The 20631-nt window shown below is 39.0% G+C and overlaps 2 protein-coding genes across 7 annotated transcripts in view; one reads left to right on the top strand and one right to left on the bottom strand.

The window, feature by feature from the left end:
• SWT1 (SWT1 RNA endoribonuclease homolog) overlaps nt 1–2778 on the bottom strand; it is a 101546-nt gene extending 98768 nt beyond the window's left edge. Inside the window, exon 1 of one of the 2 annotated variants that reach the window (XM_070267876.1) lies at nt 2617–2778. The gene's annotated coding sequence lies outside the window, so the exon portion shown is untranslated. The remainder of the gene's footprint in view (nt 1–2616) is intronic. The other variant, XM_070267875.1, reaches the window with a different exon arrangement.
• Nucleotides 2352–20631, top strand: part of TRMT1L (tRNA methyltransferase 1 like) — a 38098-nt gene continuing 19818 nt past the window's right edge. Inside the window, exons 1-8 of one of the 5 annotated variants that reach the window (XM_023640706.2) lie at nt 2826–3445; nt 4829–4972; nt 8238–8348; nt 9622–9735; nt 16247–16311; nt 17768–17897; nt 19328–19451; nt 19923–20002. In XM_023640706.2, coding sequence (XP_023496474.1) covers nt 3187–3445; nt 4829–4972; nt 8238–8348; nt 9622–9735; nt 16247–16311; nt 17768–17897; nt 19328–19451; nt 19923–20002 — 1027 coding nt within the window. In that variant the 5' untranslated portion in view covers nt 2826–3186. Of the gene's footprint in view, nt 2570–2825; nt 3446–4828; nt 4973–8237; nt 8349–9621; nt 9736–16246; nt 16312–17767; nt 17898–19327; nt 19452–19922; nt 20003–20631 lie in introns of those variants that run through there. The other 4 variants (XM_023640708.2, XM_070267879.1, XM_001491152.5 and 1 more) reach the window with 4 other exon arrangements.

The raw sequence follows: 20631 nt of genomic DNA, 5'->3' as shown, positions 1-20631 counted from the left end.
TCAGCCTCAATGACTGAGGTGAGGTCCCTCTGATCGCCATGTATTTATTTGTGGGTAAAGAATCACAAGCATGTACAATACCAGGAACTCATGCCTGCAGGGACACTCAAGCCAAAGCCCAAAGGTCCTATCCTTCGTCCCTTCGAAGCACACCAGCCCTATCCCAGTTCATTCCCTTGGGGAGTATCTTAAGAACAATTAGCAAGGTATGCCGGCGGCATTCCGTTGCTGCAAGGGCCCGGCGTTCCCAAGCCCCTTGCCTTCATGCTCGATAACATACTCCCCTCCGGCCTTGGATTCCAAAGCACAAACAATCTGGTATAATAATTATGAGAGTCAGCAGATTACATATCCCCCCAGCCACCCATTTGGAATTTATTTTTCCTAGGCTTAAAGCCTAGCAAGAATGTTGCTGTGATCTCCTGTAGCATATGTTAGTGTGAAATTCATATTGATTTTATGAAAACCAAAATATAAACTAAATGCAAGGAGACTTCCTGTGCTGGCCAGGCTCCAGAATTGCTCCCAGTGATGTCAGCTGCCTGGCAATTACACTCTTACGTAATCCCCTCTCACAATAAACAGGGCTGACCTGTGTAACCAATAGGATACTGCTATCTGGTGTATGTGGCGAGGTACCATAAGACACTGTGGCTTCTGCCTTTCTCTGTCTTGAACTGTTCACTCTAGAGAAAGACAGCCACCATGTCACCGGACATTCAAGTAGGCCATGGAGAGGCCCCCAGGGAAGAACTGAGGCCTCTTGCCAAGAAAGAATTGTCAGGCACATGAGTAAGTCACCTTTGAAACCGACCCTGCAGCCCTAATCAGGCCTTCACATGGCAGCATCCCTGGCAGGTATCTTCTCTGCAACCTCATGAGACAATCGGAGCTAGATACCCAGAAAGCTGTTTCTGAATTCCTGACCCATAGAAACTCTGGGTAATAAACGTTAATTGCTGTTTTAATTAATTAGTTTAATAACTGTTTTAATTCAGTTTTAGGATAACTTGCAATAGATGAGTAATACACTCACTTAAGATTCTTCAAACTTTGAAGATTCCTTCTTTAGACCCTTCAAGAGCAGCAGCCATGCTTAGAAATTCTTACTAAAACTCCCATAGAATGCATACACTAAAATCTAACTCTTTTCATCTTCTAGTTTCCAGCTGGTATTAAATGATGAGATTGACATACTGAATCAAGCTTTCAATTAACCGTCTAGTCTTTTGGAAAAAAAAGAAAAATCAATGATTCTTCAGTAAATATAGCCACCACTCATTTCTATAAATTATGTTATCCTTTTTTTTTTTTTTTTTTTGCTGAGGAAGATTTGCCCTAAGCTAACATCTGCTGTCAATCTTTTTTTTTTTTTCCTTTTTGTATGTGAGCCACCACCACAGCATGGCCACTGACATGATGTAGGTCCATACCCAGGAACAGAACCAGGTCACCAAAGCGGGGAGCATGGGAACTTAGCCACTATATACCACTGGGGCTGGCCCTCCCATTTTTAACTGACTCTTAACCACTGAGGCAGCTACAGATTCAGGAATGCTAGTAAAAGTTGGGGGTGGGGGCACTAAGAAGGCTTTAGAACTATAACTCACAAGAGCTTCCAGGTTCTATAAACTATGTTTATATTAAAGTGGGGAGGAGGGGAAAAAACCCTCCAGACATACTTCCTAACTTCTGAGGAGCGCGTGAAGGACTAAATTCCTGCTAGAGTTTCAAAGCGCCCAAGAATCACACCCGCTCTCCCGCGGGTTCTCAAACAAGTGCGAAATAAACAGACCAATGAGATAAGCATTAAGCATCAGCTTTATTAATTGGGAAAACCGAACTGGAAGTGTGATTTTTCACCCTGAAACTAAAAGGGGCTTCCCTCTCCTTCCCTGCTCCCTATAAGCTGCAGACCAGTCCCAGGCAGAGCAGCCAGAAAACTCAAGTTTCCCTCTGTCTGCCCCAGTGGGCTAGAACTGGCGAGGCTTGAGCTCGAGCAGGCCCAGGGAGCAAGGCAAGGGAAACACAGCGGCCAGGGGACACGGGCGTCCGCCTAGGGCATCCGAATCGCATCAACCAAGCGCTCCGAAGCTCCACACACTCAGAGCTCGGGTTACTAAAAGCCTAAAGACAAGCCTAGGGCGCGCGCGCGCGCGCGCACACACACACACACACACACACACACACAATAATAATCCCTATCCACAGGACGCTTACGACCACAGCGCAGCGCTGATCCTGGGAATACGTAGCTTAAAGCAAAAATAAAAACAAAGGAAAAAAGAACGTTCAGGTCACGATGTGGATGAGGGTGGGAAATAAAGGGCACACCTCAACTCCCGGTCAACAGACTGGCAGGCAAGCTAATGGGTGGCTCCCGAACCGCCGTGGCCCACGGGCCCCCTGACGACGGGCGAGGGAGGGCCATGGAGGCAGGGCCGGGCCAGAAACACACCCTTCACGGAGCTGGCTTAATCCGGATCCGCCCACACAGTCGCCCCGCCCACGCCCGAGGAGCTCCCGGAAAGCTCCGGCCGGCCGGCCGCCGGCTGGGGACCGGAGTGAGGTGGGGAGCCTGCCTGGCAAAACGTCAACGAACCCCGAGTCCCTTACCTTACTGCGCCGGCTGCGGTGGCGACTCCGGAGGCCCGGGCCTAGGGAAAGGGACTCTCCCGACCCCGACGCCCGCTGGGAAATGTAGTTCTGTGCACGGATCCGGCTGCCCACTCCAACGTTCGGGAGCGTTTGTTAAGCTTTGCGTTTACTTCCTCCAAGGGCTTGGAACGCCGGCTGCACTCCAGGCGGCGCGGTGCACGCTGGGTATTGTAGTCTTGTTTCGGTTCGGAGGTTGACGGCTAGAACAGAGACGCACCGCGGAAATGGAAGTCTTTTACCTCATTGGACGCCGTCCCCGATACGCTTCTGCGCAGGCTGTGGTGGCGTCGTAACGCCTGGGGGAAAGGGAAGCGGCCGGGACCGCGAACCGCTGCCTCTGGCTTTTCGTTTTTCTGCTGACAGGATTTGGTCCCTGGTTCTTCATCTTTTGTCTGTTGCACGCATCCCGCCCTCCCCATTTGCTTTCCTACTCCTTGGATCCAGCCCTCTGGGCATTCACGCCAGTTCTCTCACCCCGCCGTGAGCCCCTCCTGGTCCCCGGGCGGGCCTGGCACGGAGGCGGTAACTATGGAGAATATGGCGGAGGAGGAGCTGCTACCCCAGGAGAAGGAGGAGGTGGAGGTGGCCCAGGTCCAGGTCCCGACCCCGGCCCCGGACTCGGCTCGGATCCCAGCTCCGGCCCCGGATTCGGCTCCGGCCTCAGCCCCGGCCCCGGCCCCGGACTCGGCTCCGACTCCGGCCTCGGCTCCAGCCCCAGCCCCTGCCCTGGCCCAGGCTCCGGCCCTGTCCCCGTCCCTAGCCTCTGCCCCTGACGAGGCTGAAAGCAGTAAGTGCAGGAGGCCCAGATCTTTCTGCCGCAGAAGCGAGCAAGTGCGCCTTGCTGGGGAGTAGGGGAGGCCCTTCACTGGGACGGTTTTTATGGGGAGAGGCAGGTCGAAGGAAACGGGAGGAGGAAGGAGGGACCCGTGTAGCGGGTAAAACGGGCACAGAATGGGAGAGGGCCTCTCCGCAAACCTGGAGGACATCTCGGTGAAGGATCTGTGCTGCAGGAGGAAGGAGATAATGAGGTCTAGGGCTGCTTCGTTAAAGGGGGTCTTTTTCTCGTACAAAGAGAAAGTTAGGCCTAATTTGGTAGTTTCCCTTTCAGTCCCGTCTGCCACGGTTCACGAAGCCCTTTAAAATGCGACATAGTTCACTGTGGTAGATCTTAGCTGCCAAGGTTTAGAAACTGTTGCTGTTAACTAGCTTTTACGGCTCGACATACACAGAGAGGGGTTTTTCTCATGATTTCATTTTCTTTAGCAACTTGCTTCCAAAAAGGATTTGAGGCCGATGGGCAGTTTAAGAAAGAGTCGACTAAATTTATGGATGTCTTCCCTCAGCCATAAGTACCAATTGAGTTTTGTACTGCATTCCATCAGAAGTCAACTGAAAATTAATAGCCCATATTATTGTGCTTCCAAATGTGCTTGCATGTTTTCTAAGTGGTGATCTATTGGACCGTAAAAGAATTTAAAAGATCGATGAGTAACACTTTCTTAAGAATCTTCTGAACAGTTTAAGCTGTAAGATCTAAGAAATTTTTTTTAAATGATTTTATGGTCCATAAATTGACCCTTATACTCTTTCTGACTTATAACGATATATCCTAATTCACGGTCTTTCCTACTTCTAGGCCAGTGTGAGTTTAATGTTTATAAAACATTTGAATAGTTATAGACTAATAGAATTATTCTGGAATTTTAAAACAACATAGAAATTGTCGTAGTAGCTATAAAAGTAGGGCTGATCACAGAAAAGATGAAGTCAGCTTGCCTCAGGTAGGCCCCTCCTCATCCTGTAAGATCAGAGCTGGCAGGTGCAAAATAAGGCCAGTTGTTTCTTCCCCCACAACTACAGTGGGGGATAAGGAGGTATGCTCTCCTGAGGAGGTTCCTAGTCACCCCTGGAGGGCATGTTAATACTAATCAGAAGTGGTTCAGCAGCTTTAGAGAAGACATGCTTTCTTCACCTCCCCACCATCAAAAATATGTTAAACATAGTTTGGGAAGATTTATTCGTATACTCCAAAATTTACAAGTATCTAATTTGAGGAATGTGCACTGTTTGAGAAACCTGAAAATGCGTTACTGGGACAAATATATAATGGTTGAGGAATCTGAAATGCATTAGAAATATATACTAATCACATTTAAAAAATTACTTTTAGGTGGTCTGGTTAGTCCTTTGAAATCAGTCTTAAGTAGGCAAGAGGAAGATGGCATATCTGAAATAGAATTGAAAATTGAGGAAAAAGTAACAGAAGAAGTGAAAGAACCTCCTAGCATCTTGTACTCATCTGATTTGACAAGAGGTTTGCCTGTTGACTTCTGAATTATTAGTGTGTTACAGAAAGGTTGAGTGATTAAGTACAGATTGTGTGGTATCTACTATCTTGAACCAGAAAGTGATTTCAGAGATGTATATAGGCATATCATGAATCTTTAGATAGATCTTTTTTCTTTTCTTTTCTTTTTTTTTTTTTTTGCTGAGGAAGATTCACCCTGAGCAAACATCCTTGCCAATCTTCCTCTATTTTTTGGTATGTGGGCCACCAGTGCAGCATGGTCGCTAGCAGAGCTGTGTAGGTTTGCACCCAGGAACTGAACCGGGGCCGCTGAAGTGGAATGCACTGAGCTTAACCCCTCGACCACCGGGGTTGGCCCTAGACAGAGCTTTGAGAGTTTTCTTCTATAGTGGGCCACAGGATTTTCAGGTTTTCTCTTAACTTACCAGGCCCCTTTTTCTTACTTTGTACTACTTAGTAGTTAGAATGATTTCAATAAGCACATCTTTATTGGTACTATACATCTTGTTTCACGTACATAGATGCTTGAACTGTGGAAGCCAAAAGGCTTTATGATTACAAATTAAATAGCTTGGTTTGTACACACGGATTCATTGCCTGAATCTTACTGTCTGAACTAGCAATTTAAAATTTTTAGTCAAATGGGGAAAAATTTTGCCTGTTTATAGAAACTATATCTCATTATAAATCATTTGAACAATACCTAGTATAAGAAGTTAACCATAACGTTTGTTGCTCTTTGTTTTTCTCATTTAAAAAAAGGTAAAAATTTGTCTTTTAATAAATTTGAGCAGGAATATCTGATAGTGCTGAACTGAGTTCCACAATTATTGACTCAGTGTGCTACTGCATCCAAAAAGACTAACGATTTTTAAAAATTATTTAACAAACCCTCGTGCCTGCTGTGTGCAAGTTCCTGCACTAGGCATTTAGCCATTACAGAGATGAATAAGGCGTAACCCCAGCCTTAGTGCTTATTTGTGGGGGACGCAAGTTACACAGAAGATAAACAAAGGAACTGGGAGTGAAGCTTGGAGAGGAATAGGCAGGCAGGTATCAGTGTCAAGAATAGAATTTAAAAGACTTAAGTTTCCAAATTATATAACCTAATTGTATAATGAATTTGAGAGAGCCCTATGGTTTATCCCATCATCTGTCTCACTGGGGATCTTTTCCTATCAGTTATTCTTATAGATTCAGGCTCCCACTTTGTAAATGTTCCTTTCCTTTGGGGTATATGTATTCAGGTCTCTCTGTTCTTAAAAAAAACGAAAAAGCAAGTTACAATCCCATCATCTCCTTTTGTGTGTCTGTGTGTGTGAGAGAGGGGAAGATTGGCCCTGAGCTAACATTTGTTGCCAATCTTCCTCTTTTTGCTTGAGGAAAGTTGTCACTGAGCTAACATCTGTGCGTCTTCCTCTATTTTATGTGGGATGCAACACAGCGTGGCTTGATGAGTGGTGCTAGGTCCACACCTGGGATCCAATCTTGTGAACCCCAGGCTGCCAAAGTGGAGTTCGTGAACTGAACCACTAGGCTGTTAGGACGGCACCCCCAATCCGTCTCCTTTTTTATACTGCCAGACTTCTTGAAAAAAATAATCTACGCTGATTTTCTGTAATTGGTTTCTCCTTCCAATTCCATTTGTACTCCCAAACGGAACCTTCTTTCTTAAAGATCACCAGAGACCTGCTAAATACTAAATATTGTAGTCTTCTTCATCTCTACAGCTATCTGTGATACTTAGTGTTGAGCATTTCTCTTTTATCGTCTCTTTTGGCTTCTGCATTATCTTGATTCTCCTTACCTTTATTTTTGAATCTTCCTTCCTGATTCTTTTTCTCAATGTCTCTTACAGATACCTACATCGCTCCATACCTCACTTCCAAATTTTGTCCATTTATATTAATCAGTAGTAGTGGGTTCAGCAGCATTGGGGAACGCATTCCCCCACACCCCTAATCAAGAATATATTGACTCTATTTTGGAAAGATTTACTGATATATTCCAAAATTTTACAAGTGTCTAATTTGAAGAATGTGTAGTGTTTGAGAAACCTGAAAATGCATTGGGTTTTGACTTATTTCTTCTCTTTTTCACAAGATTTTTTCGTTAGGCTTTCTTATTGATGCTCAGTTTCTTCTAACGTGTATTTGTGATTTATATCTAAGCAGAATTCCTCCTGAGGTCCAAAAACAGGTCAGCTGCCTACTGAACTTTAGTACATGAATACCAGTATACATCAAACATTATGTCAAAAACAAATTCCCTTTTCTCCTTTCTGCCAAGAGTATTTTTCTCTTCCTTCACTGGTTCATGGTACCATTATTCTCAACCATATAAACTCAAAATCTTAGAGTCATTTTTGATTTTACTCTTCACCCTTCTAACATGCTAAGTTCTTTGCTTCTTTTTTACCTTCTATTGTCCTATACCTTTTTATTACTAATTTCTCATCTCAATTGTTGATCCCTGGTACTATAGCCAGAGATACCCTTCTGAACCACATTCAAATAATATCATTCACTTCCTCAAAAACCTGCAAAGACTTAGCCACTGTCTGAAAAATAAAGTCCAAACTACCTTGCATAGAATTTATGCTTTCCATGCTCTGTACATATTTTTATACCAACTCCATCGCTGAAACATACTACATTCCAGCCAGGTGTGGGATAGAAGTGGTTGTTATTTTTTTACACCACATGACTTTGTTCATGAGGTTATTTCAGTTTATAAGGCTAGTCATCAAATGTCTACATATTGAAATTCTATTCACACCTTAAGTCTCAGTCAAAGCCGCTTCTTCAGTGAAGACATTCTCAAGGCTCTTGTCGGAATTACTTACTTTTTCCTCTGTGTGTCTGCATCATATTACATTTACCCTTGGTGTTCGTTTCGTCATGCCTTGTTTTAGTAGTTAACATGTTAATCTCTCCTACCTGATTGAAAGATCTTTGAAGACAGGAAACATGTTATGTTTCTTACTTTAGTGTTTTGTACAGAGTAGAAACATTTGTAGAATTATATCGAATAATTATATACGATTTTAAAGCTGTGAAGTTACCCAATTGAGTTTTTCCCCAACTCTGCATTCTGAAGCACACACTTGTCATTTTATAAACTGAGTTGCAGCGGTATTCCCCCTCTAGGTACTAGGGCACTATGCTATAGGAAATAAAAGTTTTAAATTTTATGACATGATCTGATAAAAGTGGATCTAGAATACAGATTGCTAAAGCATGATCTTCTAACTCTCACAATTTCCTTTCAGAGAGACATATCTCAATTCAAAGGCAATTTGCGGATCTAGAGAAGCTAGCTTTTGTGACTGAAGGGGATTTTGATTCTGCCACTTCATTGAACTCAGATAATCTTGATACAGGTATCTCCATGTTTTGAGTCTTTTTTCCTTAATTTCTAGTGGTTTGTCATCTTTTAACTCATAAAAAGTTTGCTAAGAATAGACTTATTTCCATTAAACTAGAGCAATAGTAAAATAAATTTTTCTAATTCAGGAAATTGATAGCCTTCTATATGCAAAGGTGCTGTGAGAAGAAGTTATTTCACAACTCCTGAAGGAAATTACAATCTCATGGATATATAAGGGCTGTGTATTCTATAAGTTAGTAATTGCATTTGGCTATGAGTAACAAATCCCAAAAAACAATGCTTTAAATAATATGGGGTCTTATATTTTCTCATGTAAAAGAAGTCCCAAGGCAGGCAGTTTAGGGCTGGTACAAGAGTTCCACAGTGTTGTCAGTGCCCCAAGCCCTTCTCTGCTTTGCCATCTTTAGTGTTTGGATTCTATCCTCAGGATCACCTCATGGTTTTTTGAAGTAAGCAGACTATACAAAAAAATAAATTGTGCCTATACTTGCAGTGTGCTATGTGTGAAAGATATCTGTTGGATTAAAAATTATTGAGAGAGTTACTGATTATTTCTATATATTTGTATTGCTTTAAACCTAAAATTGAGATATTATTTTGGACACTATGACAGTTTTTATTTGAGATACATTTCTAATTAAATAAAACTTCTATTTGGATGATCCATAATCTTTTTGAGAATATGTTAATGAAGAAGGAAGAACTTGCCAATTCAGTGATAGGAGACAGTAGTTCTAATCATGACCCCAGTCTCAGAATAGCAGTTATATTGGATTTCATCTACTTCTGCTTCCTTCTTCCATTTTTCTAACTCCACCTGTTAACTGTTTTGTTGCTGTCAGAATAGGAGAATAGCAGAACGGGTGCTTGTGTTCTCTGCCCAGCTCCTGCCCCTCTAGGACTGTGGCGGCTGCTAGCCTTTCCCCAGTACAAAATACAGAGTGATGCTCTCTCTGGCAGGCATTTTGGCTGGAGGGGTGTCATGTAGTTTATCTTCCTCATCATCTCTGTTCTCAGTTGCAACAAGGACGTCAGCAAGCCACAGAGAGGAGACTTTTAGGAAAAAGAACAATCACTGACCATGTGCTAAAACAGTTACTGTTAACTGCCTCCTGAGACAGGGCTGACTCCTCCCTAATGTTAAGAAAGGGATTATCCTAAGTATGTGATGCTGGTAGGGGCCCTGTTACTTCTTTTGTAGCTGAATCCAGGCATTAATAGGTAGTATATTCTGTGCTTTATTGATTCTTTTTTTCTTTTTTCAGGAAACAAACAGGCTTGTCCACTGTGCCCTAAGGAAAAATTCAGAGCTTGTAATAACCATAAGCTTCGTCGTCACCTTCAAAATTTACACTGGAAAGTCTCAGTTGAATTTGAAGGTTAGTACCTTTGTGCTTGCTAAAAAGTGACATAAATGCAATTCAAGATTTGATACCAGTTTGGGAATTTTACTGTAACATAATCAAATATTTTCACTTTAAAATTAGGAGCAATTTAATGCCCCCCTTTTAATGTGTTTAATAAGCCACCATATAGCATTCTAGGCAATGATATGAATGACATAAGTAGTTTAGTTCAGCAAACATTTATTAAACATCTCTTCTGTACTGGATACTCTGCTTGGACCTGGGGGTCCATAGTTCTTAGTGAACAATGTTTTAATAAGTTATACTTTTCCTTTTATATTAGAACAACTACCATTTTACACGTTTTTGAAGGTATAATATGTGGTGATACGAGAAAATAAAATAATTGGTATGAATATTGGAAAAGAGAAGATAAAAGATAACATCTATTTTTCTGTTGATGGCTTGAAAAAGCTACTAGAGTGAATAAGAGTATTCAGAATGGTGGTGGGATATAACATAAATATTCAAAATTATAGCCTTTCTCTACTCTAGATAAATGGAAATTAGAAAAATATACCAATTATAATAGCAACAAAAATGACACAATTTGGGGGAGTAAATTTAATAAGAGGACTCATGTAAAGAAATTAATAAAGTTGAAGGACCAAAAACTGAGATCTTATCAAGTTAAAAGATTTCCTAGAGATAGTGAATTATTTTAGATTCTGAGATAGTGAATTATGTGAAATATTATAGCATTTTTGGAACGAGATCTGGCAACATCTTTTAAAATTTAAAATACACATACATACCATCCATCAGGCAATTCCTCTCCTGAGAATAAAGGAATCAATAGATAAGGTAGATTTATAAGGATATTCATTGCAGTATGTACTTAGTGACAAAAACTTGAAACTAAAATAAAAGAGGGATGGTTGAATAAATTATGGTACATACATACCACAAAATATTATGCAGCTATTGAAAAGAGTACGTTAGATCTATACCAGCTTACTGGGAAGAATTTCCATGGTAAACTACTGATGAAAATAGCAATATATAGGGAAGACTGTAATATTCCATTTGGATAAAACAAAAAGAACTCCCCCAAAATAAACCCTAAATATCAATTTTAAACATATGTATACTTATATTTGCATATGATTATTTGAGCATAGATGTTGTTAAATGTGGGAATCTGGAGTTTCAACCAAACTGGATGAAATAGCCAGTGTGAAATACCCAGAAAAGAAGCCAGAACTATTTTCTTAGTGGTACTGGTAAGAGGTCATCACTAGTTACTTAGAGGAAAGAGAATTAGAGACTAATTCAGAAGCCATCTTGTCTTTTATGTTTAATTACAGTCATGCGCTGCATAACGAAGTTTCAGTCAACAATGGACTGCATATACAATGGTGGTCCATAAGATTATAATGGAGCTGAAAAATTCCTATCACCTAGTGACGTCGTAGACGTCTTAGCCATCATGACGTCATAGCGAGACACATTACTTATGTGTTTGTGGTGATGCTGCTGTAAACAACCTACTGTGCTGCCAGTCATATAATAGTATAGCACATACAATTATTTATAGTACTTAATACTTGATAATGATAATAAACTACCATGTTGCTGATTTATGCACTTACTATACTGTACTCTTATTGTTATTTTAGTGTACTCTTTCTACTTATAAAAAATGTTCACTGTAAAACAGTATTCTGTGTTACACCAGCAGCAGCCTCGTACATCTTGTGTTTACCACATCTCTTGATTACATTATTTTGTCTTGTGCTTGATTTAACCTCGTGTTGTTTTGTTCATCATGGCTTCCAAGCATACAAAATCCACTGCTAATGTTGCCAGTAAGAGGCCACTTCAAGTGATTGGCCTGGAAACAAAATTAAAAGCAATTAAGGACTACAGAGGTGGAAAATCTATGATGGTTATTGCTTGCTAGTCAGGCTTGTCCCCTTCCACCATAACTACCATCTTGAAGAACAAAGTGACAAAAGCTGTTAAAGGATCTGCTTCATTGAAGGCAACAAGACTAACAAAAATTCAAGAAGATCCTCTATCAGACATGGAGACACTTCTAATGCGCTGGATTGAAGATCAGACACAGAAGCATAACCCTCTCAGCACCATGACTGTCGCAATCCAAAACAAAAAGTTTGTTTGCAATGTTGGGGGAAAAAAAGGCTGGATCCGACTACAATGTCAGATTTACTTCTAGCTCTGGGTGGTTTAAATGATTCAAGAATTGCTATTCATTACATAATATGAAAGTGAGAGGTGAGTCAAAGTGTTAATGCGAAGGCAGCTGGAGAATTTTTTGAAACTCTAGATAAGCTGATTGTGGAGGAAAATTACTTGCCACAGGGAATGTTCAATATACATGAAACTTCCCTGTTCTGGAAACGAATGCCTGAAAGGACTTTTATCCATAAGGCCGCCAAGTCAGTGCCAGATTTCAAGTTTTTTAAGGACAGGATAATGGTCTTGCTTCAGTACAATGTTGCGAGCTACAAATTGAAACCCTTTGTGATCTGGCACAGTGAGAACTCAGGGCCTTCAAGCATAGCAAAAGCACACACTGCCAGGGTCCTACAGGAGCAATAAGAAGTCATGGAGGACCCAGCTCCTCTTCCAAGATGCCCTCCTGAATTGCTATGTCAGAGAAATGGAGAAGTGCTGTTTGGAGAATAATATACCTTTCAAGATTGTGCTCATTGCTGATAATGTTCCCAGAAATCCTCCTTTTATTGGTGATCTTCATCCCAATATCACAGTGGTGGCTCCCTCCAAACAGCACCTCTTTGATCCACCTCTTGGATCCAGGAGTTATAGCAGCTTTTAAGGCCTGCTACCTGAGGAGGACCTTTGCCCAAGCTATTGCTGCAACTGAGGAAGACACCGATGCCATTCTGGAAGGATTACAACATCTATGACTGCGTCAAGAGCTTTGCTTTGTCTTGGGGTGATGTCACCAAGGAATGTGTGAATGGCATCTGGAAAAAGACACTCAAGATGTTTGTGAATGGGGCCGGCCAGTGGCACAGTGGTTAAGCGCGCACGTTCTGCTTTGGTGGCCCGAGGTTCGCCGGTTTGGATCCCAGGTGCGGACATGGCACCGCTTGGCAAAAGCCATGCTGTGGCAGGCATTCCACATATAAAAAAAAGTAGAGGAAGATAGGCACGGATGTTAGCTCAAGGCCAGTCTTCCTCAGCAAAAAGAGGAGGATTGGCAGCAGTTAGCTCAGGGCTAATCTTCCTCAAAAATAAATAAGTAAATAATAATAAAAAAAATTTTTTAAAGATGTTTGTGAATGACTTCAAAGGATTTTCCAAGGATGAGGGCGTTGCAAAAACCAGCAAAGCTGTGGTTGAGATGGCAAACAACTTCAACATGGGTGTGGATGAGGATGACATTGAGGAGCTCCTAGAGGTGCTTTCTAAGGAATTGGCCAATGAGTTGTTGGAACTGGAACAGGAACGCATAGTTGAAGAAGAAGCATGAGAAAAGGAAGCTGCAGGAGAAGAAAAAGAAGAATCTCCCAAGAAAATTCACAGTGAAGGGTTTAGCAGAAGCTTTACAGACCTTAACAAGCTCCTTAAAATTTTGGAAATATGGACCCCAAAATTGGAAGGTTTTCATTAATAGAGAGGAAAGTTTGTGGTGCACTGTCTGCTTACAGGCAAATCTATGATGAAAAAAAGAAACAAACCACCATGGACATATTTCTGAAAGGAGTGACACCTCTTCAAGAAGAGCCTCAGGCAGGTCCTTCAGGAGGTGTTCCAGAAGAAGGCATTGTTAGTATAGGAGATGACAGCTCCATGTGTGTTATTGGCCCTGACGACCTTCCAGTGGGACAACATGTGGAGGTGGAAGACAGCGATATTGATGATCCTGACTTTGTGTAGGCCTAAGCTAACGTGTATCTCTGTCTTAGTTTTTAACAAAGTTTTAAAAAAAAACTTTTTACATAGAAAAAAGCTTATAGAATAAGGATGTAAAGAAAGAAAATATTTTTGTACAACTATACAATGTGTGTTTTAAGCTAAGTGTTATTACAAAAGAGCCAAAAAGTAAAAAAAAATAAAAGTTTATATAGTGAAAAGGTTACAGTAAGCTAAAGTTAATTTATTATTGGAAAAAAGAAAAAATTTGTTTATTGTAGCCTAAGTGTCCAGTGTTGATAAAGTCTCCAGTAGCGGACAGTAATGTCCCAGACCTTCACATTCACTCCCCACTCACTCACTGACTCCCCCAGAGCAGCTTCCTGTCCTGCAAGCTCCATTCATGGTAAGCGCCCTATACAGGGGTACCATTTTTTATATTTTACCCTGTATTTTTGCTGTACTTTTTCTATATTTAGATATGTATAGATACACAAATATGTACCATTGTGTTACAGTTGCCTACAGTATTCAGTACAGTAATGTACTTTACAGGTTTGTAGCCTAGGAGCAATAGGCTATACCATATAGCTTAAGTGTGTAGGAGGCTAGACCATCTAGGTTTGTGTAAGTTCATCTGTGATGTTTGCACAGTGATGAAATCACCTGACAACGCATTTCTCAGAACATATCCGCATCGTTAAGCAACACGTGACTGTATATATAAGAATGTGTAGTAAATCAAGTTGACTTCCTATCAAAAAAGAACGGTCTCATTTTAATTATAAAGGTCTCTTTCATATTTTTTATGTAAGCCATCATTTAATCTTTAGGTTTGGTGTCCCTCCTCCCAGTTATTCTTTTCTTTTAAATGGCTTGTGATATTTCTTTACTTTCTTGTCAGTGTGGGCTCTTGGGTTCTTTCGCGTGGTGGTGATCTGGTAGATGGTGAAATATGATAGTTTTTGTCTTAGTGAGTAGGCCTCAAAGAAGCTGGCAAATATGTTCAAGATAGAAGTAACAAGATCTTCTGAAGGAATAGATGTGAGGGAAAGAAAGCCAAGAATGCTTGAGTTTGTGACTTGGACAACTGTAAAAGTGTCGTTGTCCTTTACTGAGCTGGAAAAGACTGAGTTAGGACCAGGTATAGGGAAGAAGGCCAGGACGTTAGATTTAGGCATGCAAAGGTTGATGCAACTAGTGGAGATGTCAAGTAGCTTGTTTGCCTTATGATTCTGGAGTTTTGGGGAAAAATTTGGGCTAGAGATACACATCGGGGAGTTGAATATAGAAAGTATTCAAAGCCATGAGACTGAATGGGATAACCATGGGAGAACATATAGATGGAAAAAAAGAAATAGTTCAATGGCTGAGTCCTGGGGCACTTCAACATATACAAGTAAGAGAAATGATTGGAGTGCCATATGAGAAAAAAGGAGTTAGGGATAACTTATAGGTTTTGAGTTAGGAGCAAGTGGAAGGCATTATCATTCATTAAAAAAGTGAAAGAGAGGGGCCGGCCCGGTGGTGCAGCAGTTAAGTGCGCACGTTCTGCTTCGGCAGGCCGGGGTTCGCTGGTTCAGATCCTGGGTGCGGATGTGGCACTGCTGTCAAGCCATGCTGTGGTGGGCATCCTACATATAAAGTAGAGGAAGATGGGCATGGATGTTAGCTCAGGGCCAGTCTTCCTCAGCAAAAAGAGGAGGATTGGCAGCAGATGTTAGCTCAGGGCTAATCTTCCTCAAAAAAAAAAAAGTGAAAGAGGAAATGATAAATTTAGTTCTTAACATGCAGGTTTTGAAATGCTGAGCTGATAACCAGTCATACATCCTCAACAGGCAATTGGGAAATAGAGATCTGGCTCTCAGGAATGAGTTAGTAACTAGAGCTATAATTTGGGATTTCTTCCCCCAAGGGAAATCATTGCAATCATGAAAGAACATTTTACCAAGGAAATGAGAAAAAGTCATGTAGCAGATCAAGGCTATGGAAAACCTACATTTTAGATTGTGAAAGGGAGTAGGATCTGTAAAGATTAAGAAGAATGGAAAGAAAACTAAGATAATACCGTATCATAAATGAAGAAGAGGCTGTGTAAGGGCAAATGTAGCATAAGGCAAAGAAGATGGAGCCTAAGAAAAAGTCAAGATGGAAGAGAATAGATGATAAAACTGAGTACCAAAGTAACTAAATAGTTGATCCAAGATAACACAGATAGTCTTGGCAGAACCAGAATTTGAACCTGGATCTTCCGTATTTGTGGGGTTTTTTTCCTCCCCAAAGCCCCAGTATATAGTCATAAGTCATTCTAGTTCTGTGTGGGATGCCACCACAGCATGGCTTGATGAGCGGTGTGTAGGTCCGCACCCAGGATCTGAACTGGCAAACCCCAGGCCACTGAAGCAGAGCATGTGAACTTAACCACTCAGCCATGGGGCCAGTCTCTGTATTTGTTTTTATACTTGATCATATATAATAAGTGTGTAAACCTAAGGCAATCTCATTCAAATAAATTATGACATTCCAAATATAAGAATAATCCCAATTATTTTTATGAAATAAAATTTGCTAATAATTTTTAATGATAATTAAATATTTAATGAACAGTGACATGACAGCCAGCCATTCTTCATTCTAGGTTACAGGATGTGCATCTGTCACTTACCTTGTCGACCAGTGAAACCAAATGTTACTGGAGAACAGGTAATCACGTTAGATATTTTATTTTTAAATTTAACCTTCTCTGAAGAAACTGCAATTTTTGCTTGCTTTAAAACTAAAATGTGCATATTCAGTTATGGAGTATACTTTAAGATTTTGTTTACAAGTGCTTTCAGATTATCATGGTAGGAAAAATATGAAATGTATGAAAAAAGTTGCTGTATTGAACTTTTCATGGTATGGTTTTTAATTTCAGTCTGATATATTGCTCTCTTGTGTTCAAAAGGAAAATTAAACCCTTTACTAATTTTGGAATGGAGAATCTAAATGGAAAATAATTTTTTTCCTTTAAAATGAATTTTGATCATGGAATAGTTGTATAATTTTTATATAATATTTTAGTGACACTATCCTGGATGCATGTTAGCCAAATGAGTCCTCATTATTCATTTTTCTTTTGTGTCACTAAAAAGAGTAAAATTCTAGAGGAAAAAACCCAAACATTTCTTAAGCAGCCATCAGGACGATGCTTGGCCCATCAACCCTATCCAAAGTATTTTGAATATGATAACCAGAGTACCATAAGGAATCCTGTGCAATGTTCTTGGCTATTCTCTACTCGCTATATGATCCCAAGTAGATAGGAGGAGAAGCACTAAGAGTAAAAGGCATCAAAAGCAGGAAAGAGCCATTGGAGAAGTCTTTTTGTTCTTGGCTAAATGAGAAATTATAAAGTGAGAATTTTTTACTTGGAAAAATAGGCTTTTCATTATGCCTCTGACATTTAGTGGTGTGCTGGAACTAGCTCAAATTTCCAGAAATCTTGAAAGCTGTTTGTTAAATGTGGCCATCATTAAAAATCAAATTATATAAACTTAAAAGTGAATAAAGGAGAGACTAAATCCAGATATATTAAAAACAAAGGTAATAGATACACAAAACTCACTACTTCCTAATTATTTTACTACATTTTACTATTATCTGTGCTCTTAATGGTTATTTATATATACTATATCAGCATGGTGGCAGTGCTCTCTGATATGATAATGCTCATTCTTCCCAAATTCACATTCAGTGATGTCACATTGGTAGCTTAAAATTGGCCATGGTAGAGTGTTCATACCACAGATAGCTGCAAACACTACAAATCAGGGCTTTATTTTCCTGGAGAGCCAGTTGTTAAACATCTACCAGCACACTGCTGCTGATATTATACCATCTGTAAGTGCTGCTTATAGAAAACGGGGTACAGTTATTTGCTGATCAGAATGGAAAAAACTAAGAAATTAAACTTGTGGCCTATTGTAAAGTAAGATTAAAACATATATGTAAATATAGGTAAGGAAGGAAACATCCTTTCAAAGTCACATGGCAAAATTGATGCTATCTTCTATACAAGATACACTAACATACTTAAATTTAGAACCTTAAATAAACTTTTTATTTCATTGCCTTTGTAACCTATTTGTGTATTTAAATTAAATACTCTGTTTGATAGATATCCAGTAAAATGGGCGCCCATTATCATTGTATCATTTGTTCAGCAACAATCACCAGAAGGACTGATATGCTAGGACATGTTAGGCGCCATGTGAATAAAGGAGAGACTAAATCCAGGTATATTGCTGGTAAGTTGGGCAATCTCATTAACATGTTAATAAGTAAACCCTTACACGTGATCTAAGTGTTCTTTTCAGACATCAGGCAGATAAAATATAGTGACTTAACCAAACCATTTAGCTAATTACTAATCCATTACTTCAGGTTTCATTTTCTTCCTGTGAGGTTCCCAACATTCAACTCTTCTTAGTTTAACAGATATTTTCATAAGTACGTAGAAGAAAGCAGTTGATGCTCAAGTAAATACAGGCATCTTAATGAAAGATTATAGGATTATATCACTAATGATGGCACCTGCACCATAATTGTGCTACACTTAGGTTGAAAAACACTGGAAAAAGGAGGTAGAGTGATGTAAAGACTATTTATTATCCTGAGTGATAGCAAGTTATTAATACCTTAATACTGAGGCAGTCCTCAGGAATTAAGAATTAAGCCCGCATGCCCTAAGGCATCCAGTGTATGTAGTGAATTAACTTCTATACATCTAGAATGGTACCTTTCTTTTAAGAATTGAAAAGAACAGTCACTGAAATAATTTTCTACAGTTTATTTTTCTCACAGAATCTGGTTTTTTGAAAGGCTGATCTTGTGAGATATGTGACATTCCACTTTGGTGGGTATAGAAGCATATATGACACAACACTAGGAAGGTTTAGTATTATTTGGCATTATAGAAAGAGAAATATCGTTGCCATTTAGTTAACATTCAGATTGTAATATTATCAAGAAATCCAAACTTAAAGAATCTCAATTATTTTTCTCCACACATATTATATGTGTTTCATTTCCTAAATATTTAAAACACTCACACAAATATATCAGTATTTCATTTGGGTTTATAGCTAAATGATTCTAATGTGTATTAAATGTAGAATCATTTTTTTCTATTACTTCATAGCCATTTGAATGTAATTTGTGATTTAAGATCATAGTTACAAGAAAATGTTCTAAAATCCAGCTTGTTTAGGAAATATAGTGATTCTTAGTCATCCATACTGGCTAATGGAATATAACCATACAGAGATACTAATTTTCTAATGATTGTACCATAATAAAATATATTTAGCAGCCAACTTATATACACACAATATAGTGTTTGATGAGTAATAAAGGTATTTTAGGATTTTGTGCTATCTTAGGTTGATTGTTTTTAACTAAGAGTATCATAATACAGATGTATTGATGGGCTAGGCAGTTAAGATTTTAAATTAATGAACTTTAATTCACCAAATACTTAGCTGAGTGCTACTCTTTTCCAGAGACAGTGCTGAAGAGATCCGTTTTGGGTGCTGGGTTTTTTTTTTTACATCAACCCAACTGATCACATTAACACAAAATATTATAAAGGAAAATTATTTTTTTAATGTACATTGTTTTAGATATTTAGAATAATTTTGTATTTCACTAGAAATCTGTTTTTTTTCCCCCATCTTAGCTTCTGCTGCTAAACCACCTAATGAGATTTTGAAAGAGGCAGACACGGATGTACAAGTTTGTCCTAACTATTCTATACCTCAGAAAACAGATTCCTATTTTAATCCCAAAATGAAACTAAATCGGTAAGTTGAAAAAAGGGTTATGAGATGTTTCAAATCATTACAAGTGTACCTTCTCTTAATCTTTATGTTCTAATATATTGAAATTTAAAACTGAGTACAGAATGAAAATCATCTGTTTTAGCATATTCTCAGAATGATTGTTTTCTCTCTTTTTTCTATCAAATCAGTTTCTTTCTCAGTAAAATATGTCTAACTTTCTATCATTAATAAACAGGCTGGTGCTTTTGTGGGCAAGTTTTATTTATAAAATCATTATTCATAGTGAATACTTGTTAATAGAACTCAATTAGATTCATAGTTTAATTTCACAAATTTTTAGTTCTTATACTATTAAGGAATATGTTATTAGGTCTCTTTTCAAAATAGTTTGTACAGTAAATAGGAACCCCAGTTCTTACTATTCTTAAATAATCTACAATGATGAAGCCATGGTACAGTAAAATTATTTCAGATTATTATACTTTCTTGTAGGCAGCTAATATTCTGCACATTGGCTGCTTTGGCTGAGGAACGAAAACCTTTGGAATGTCTAGATGCCTTTGGAGCCACTGGTAAGTAATGAAGCTTTTTTGGAACCCCACTTTGTTTATCAGCTTTGTACAGCGTCTTTTCTTTTTTTTGTTTGTTTATTTAGCCAGTTTGAAAACTGGGGATTGATTTATATGAACCTGAACAGATTCTTTTTTTTTTCCAGTTTTACTGAGAAATAATTGACATACATTGTTGTATAAGTTTAAAGTACACAGCATGATGGTTTGATTTACATATATTGGGAATTGATTACCACAGTAGGTTCAGCTAACACCATCATCTCTTATAGATAGAATAAGAAGAAAAGAAAAAAGAAAAATAAATTTTCTCCTCGTGATGAGCACTCTTAGGATTTACTCTCTTAACAGCTTTCCCATATACCATACAGCAGTGCTAGCTATAGTCATCATGCTGTACATTACATCCCTAGTACTTATGTGTCTTATAACTGAAAGTTTGTCTCTTTTGACCACCTTCTTTGTACAGTATCTTTTCTTAGAAAATTTATATGGATATCTTATCTAATAGAATATTTTGACATAAAAACATTAAAGATCCAAGGTAAATTTTTTATTGTGAAAAAATTTTAAATATATACAGAAGTAGAGAGTATAATAAATGAATCCCTTTGTATCCATCACTAACTTCA

The sequence above is a fragment of the Equus caballus genome, chromosome 5 (assembly GCF_041296265.1).
Source record: "Equus caballus isolate H_3958 breed thoroughbred chromosome 5, TB-T2T, whole genome shotgun sequence".
Taxonomy (NCBI): Eukaryota; Metazoa; Chordata; class Mammalia; order Perissodactyla; family Equidae; genus Equus; species Equus caballus.
This window is presented reverse-complemented; position numbering and strand designations above follow the sequence as displayed.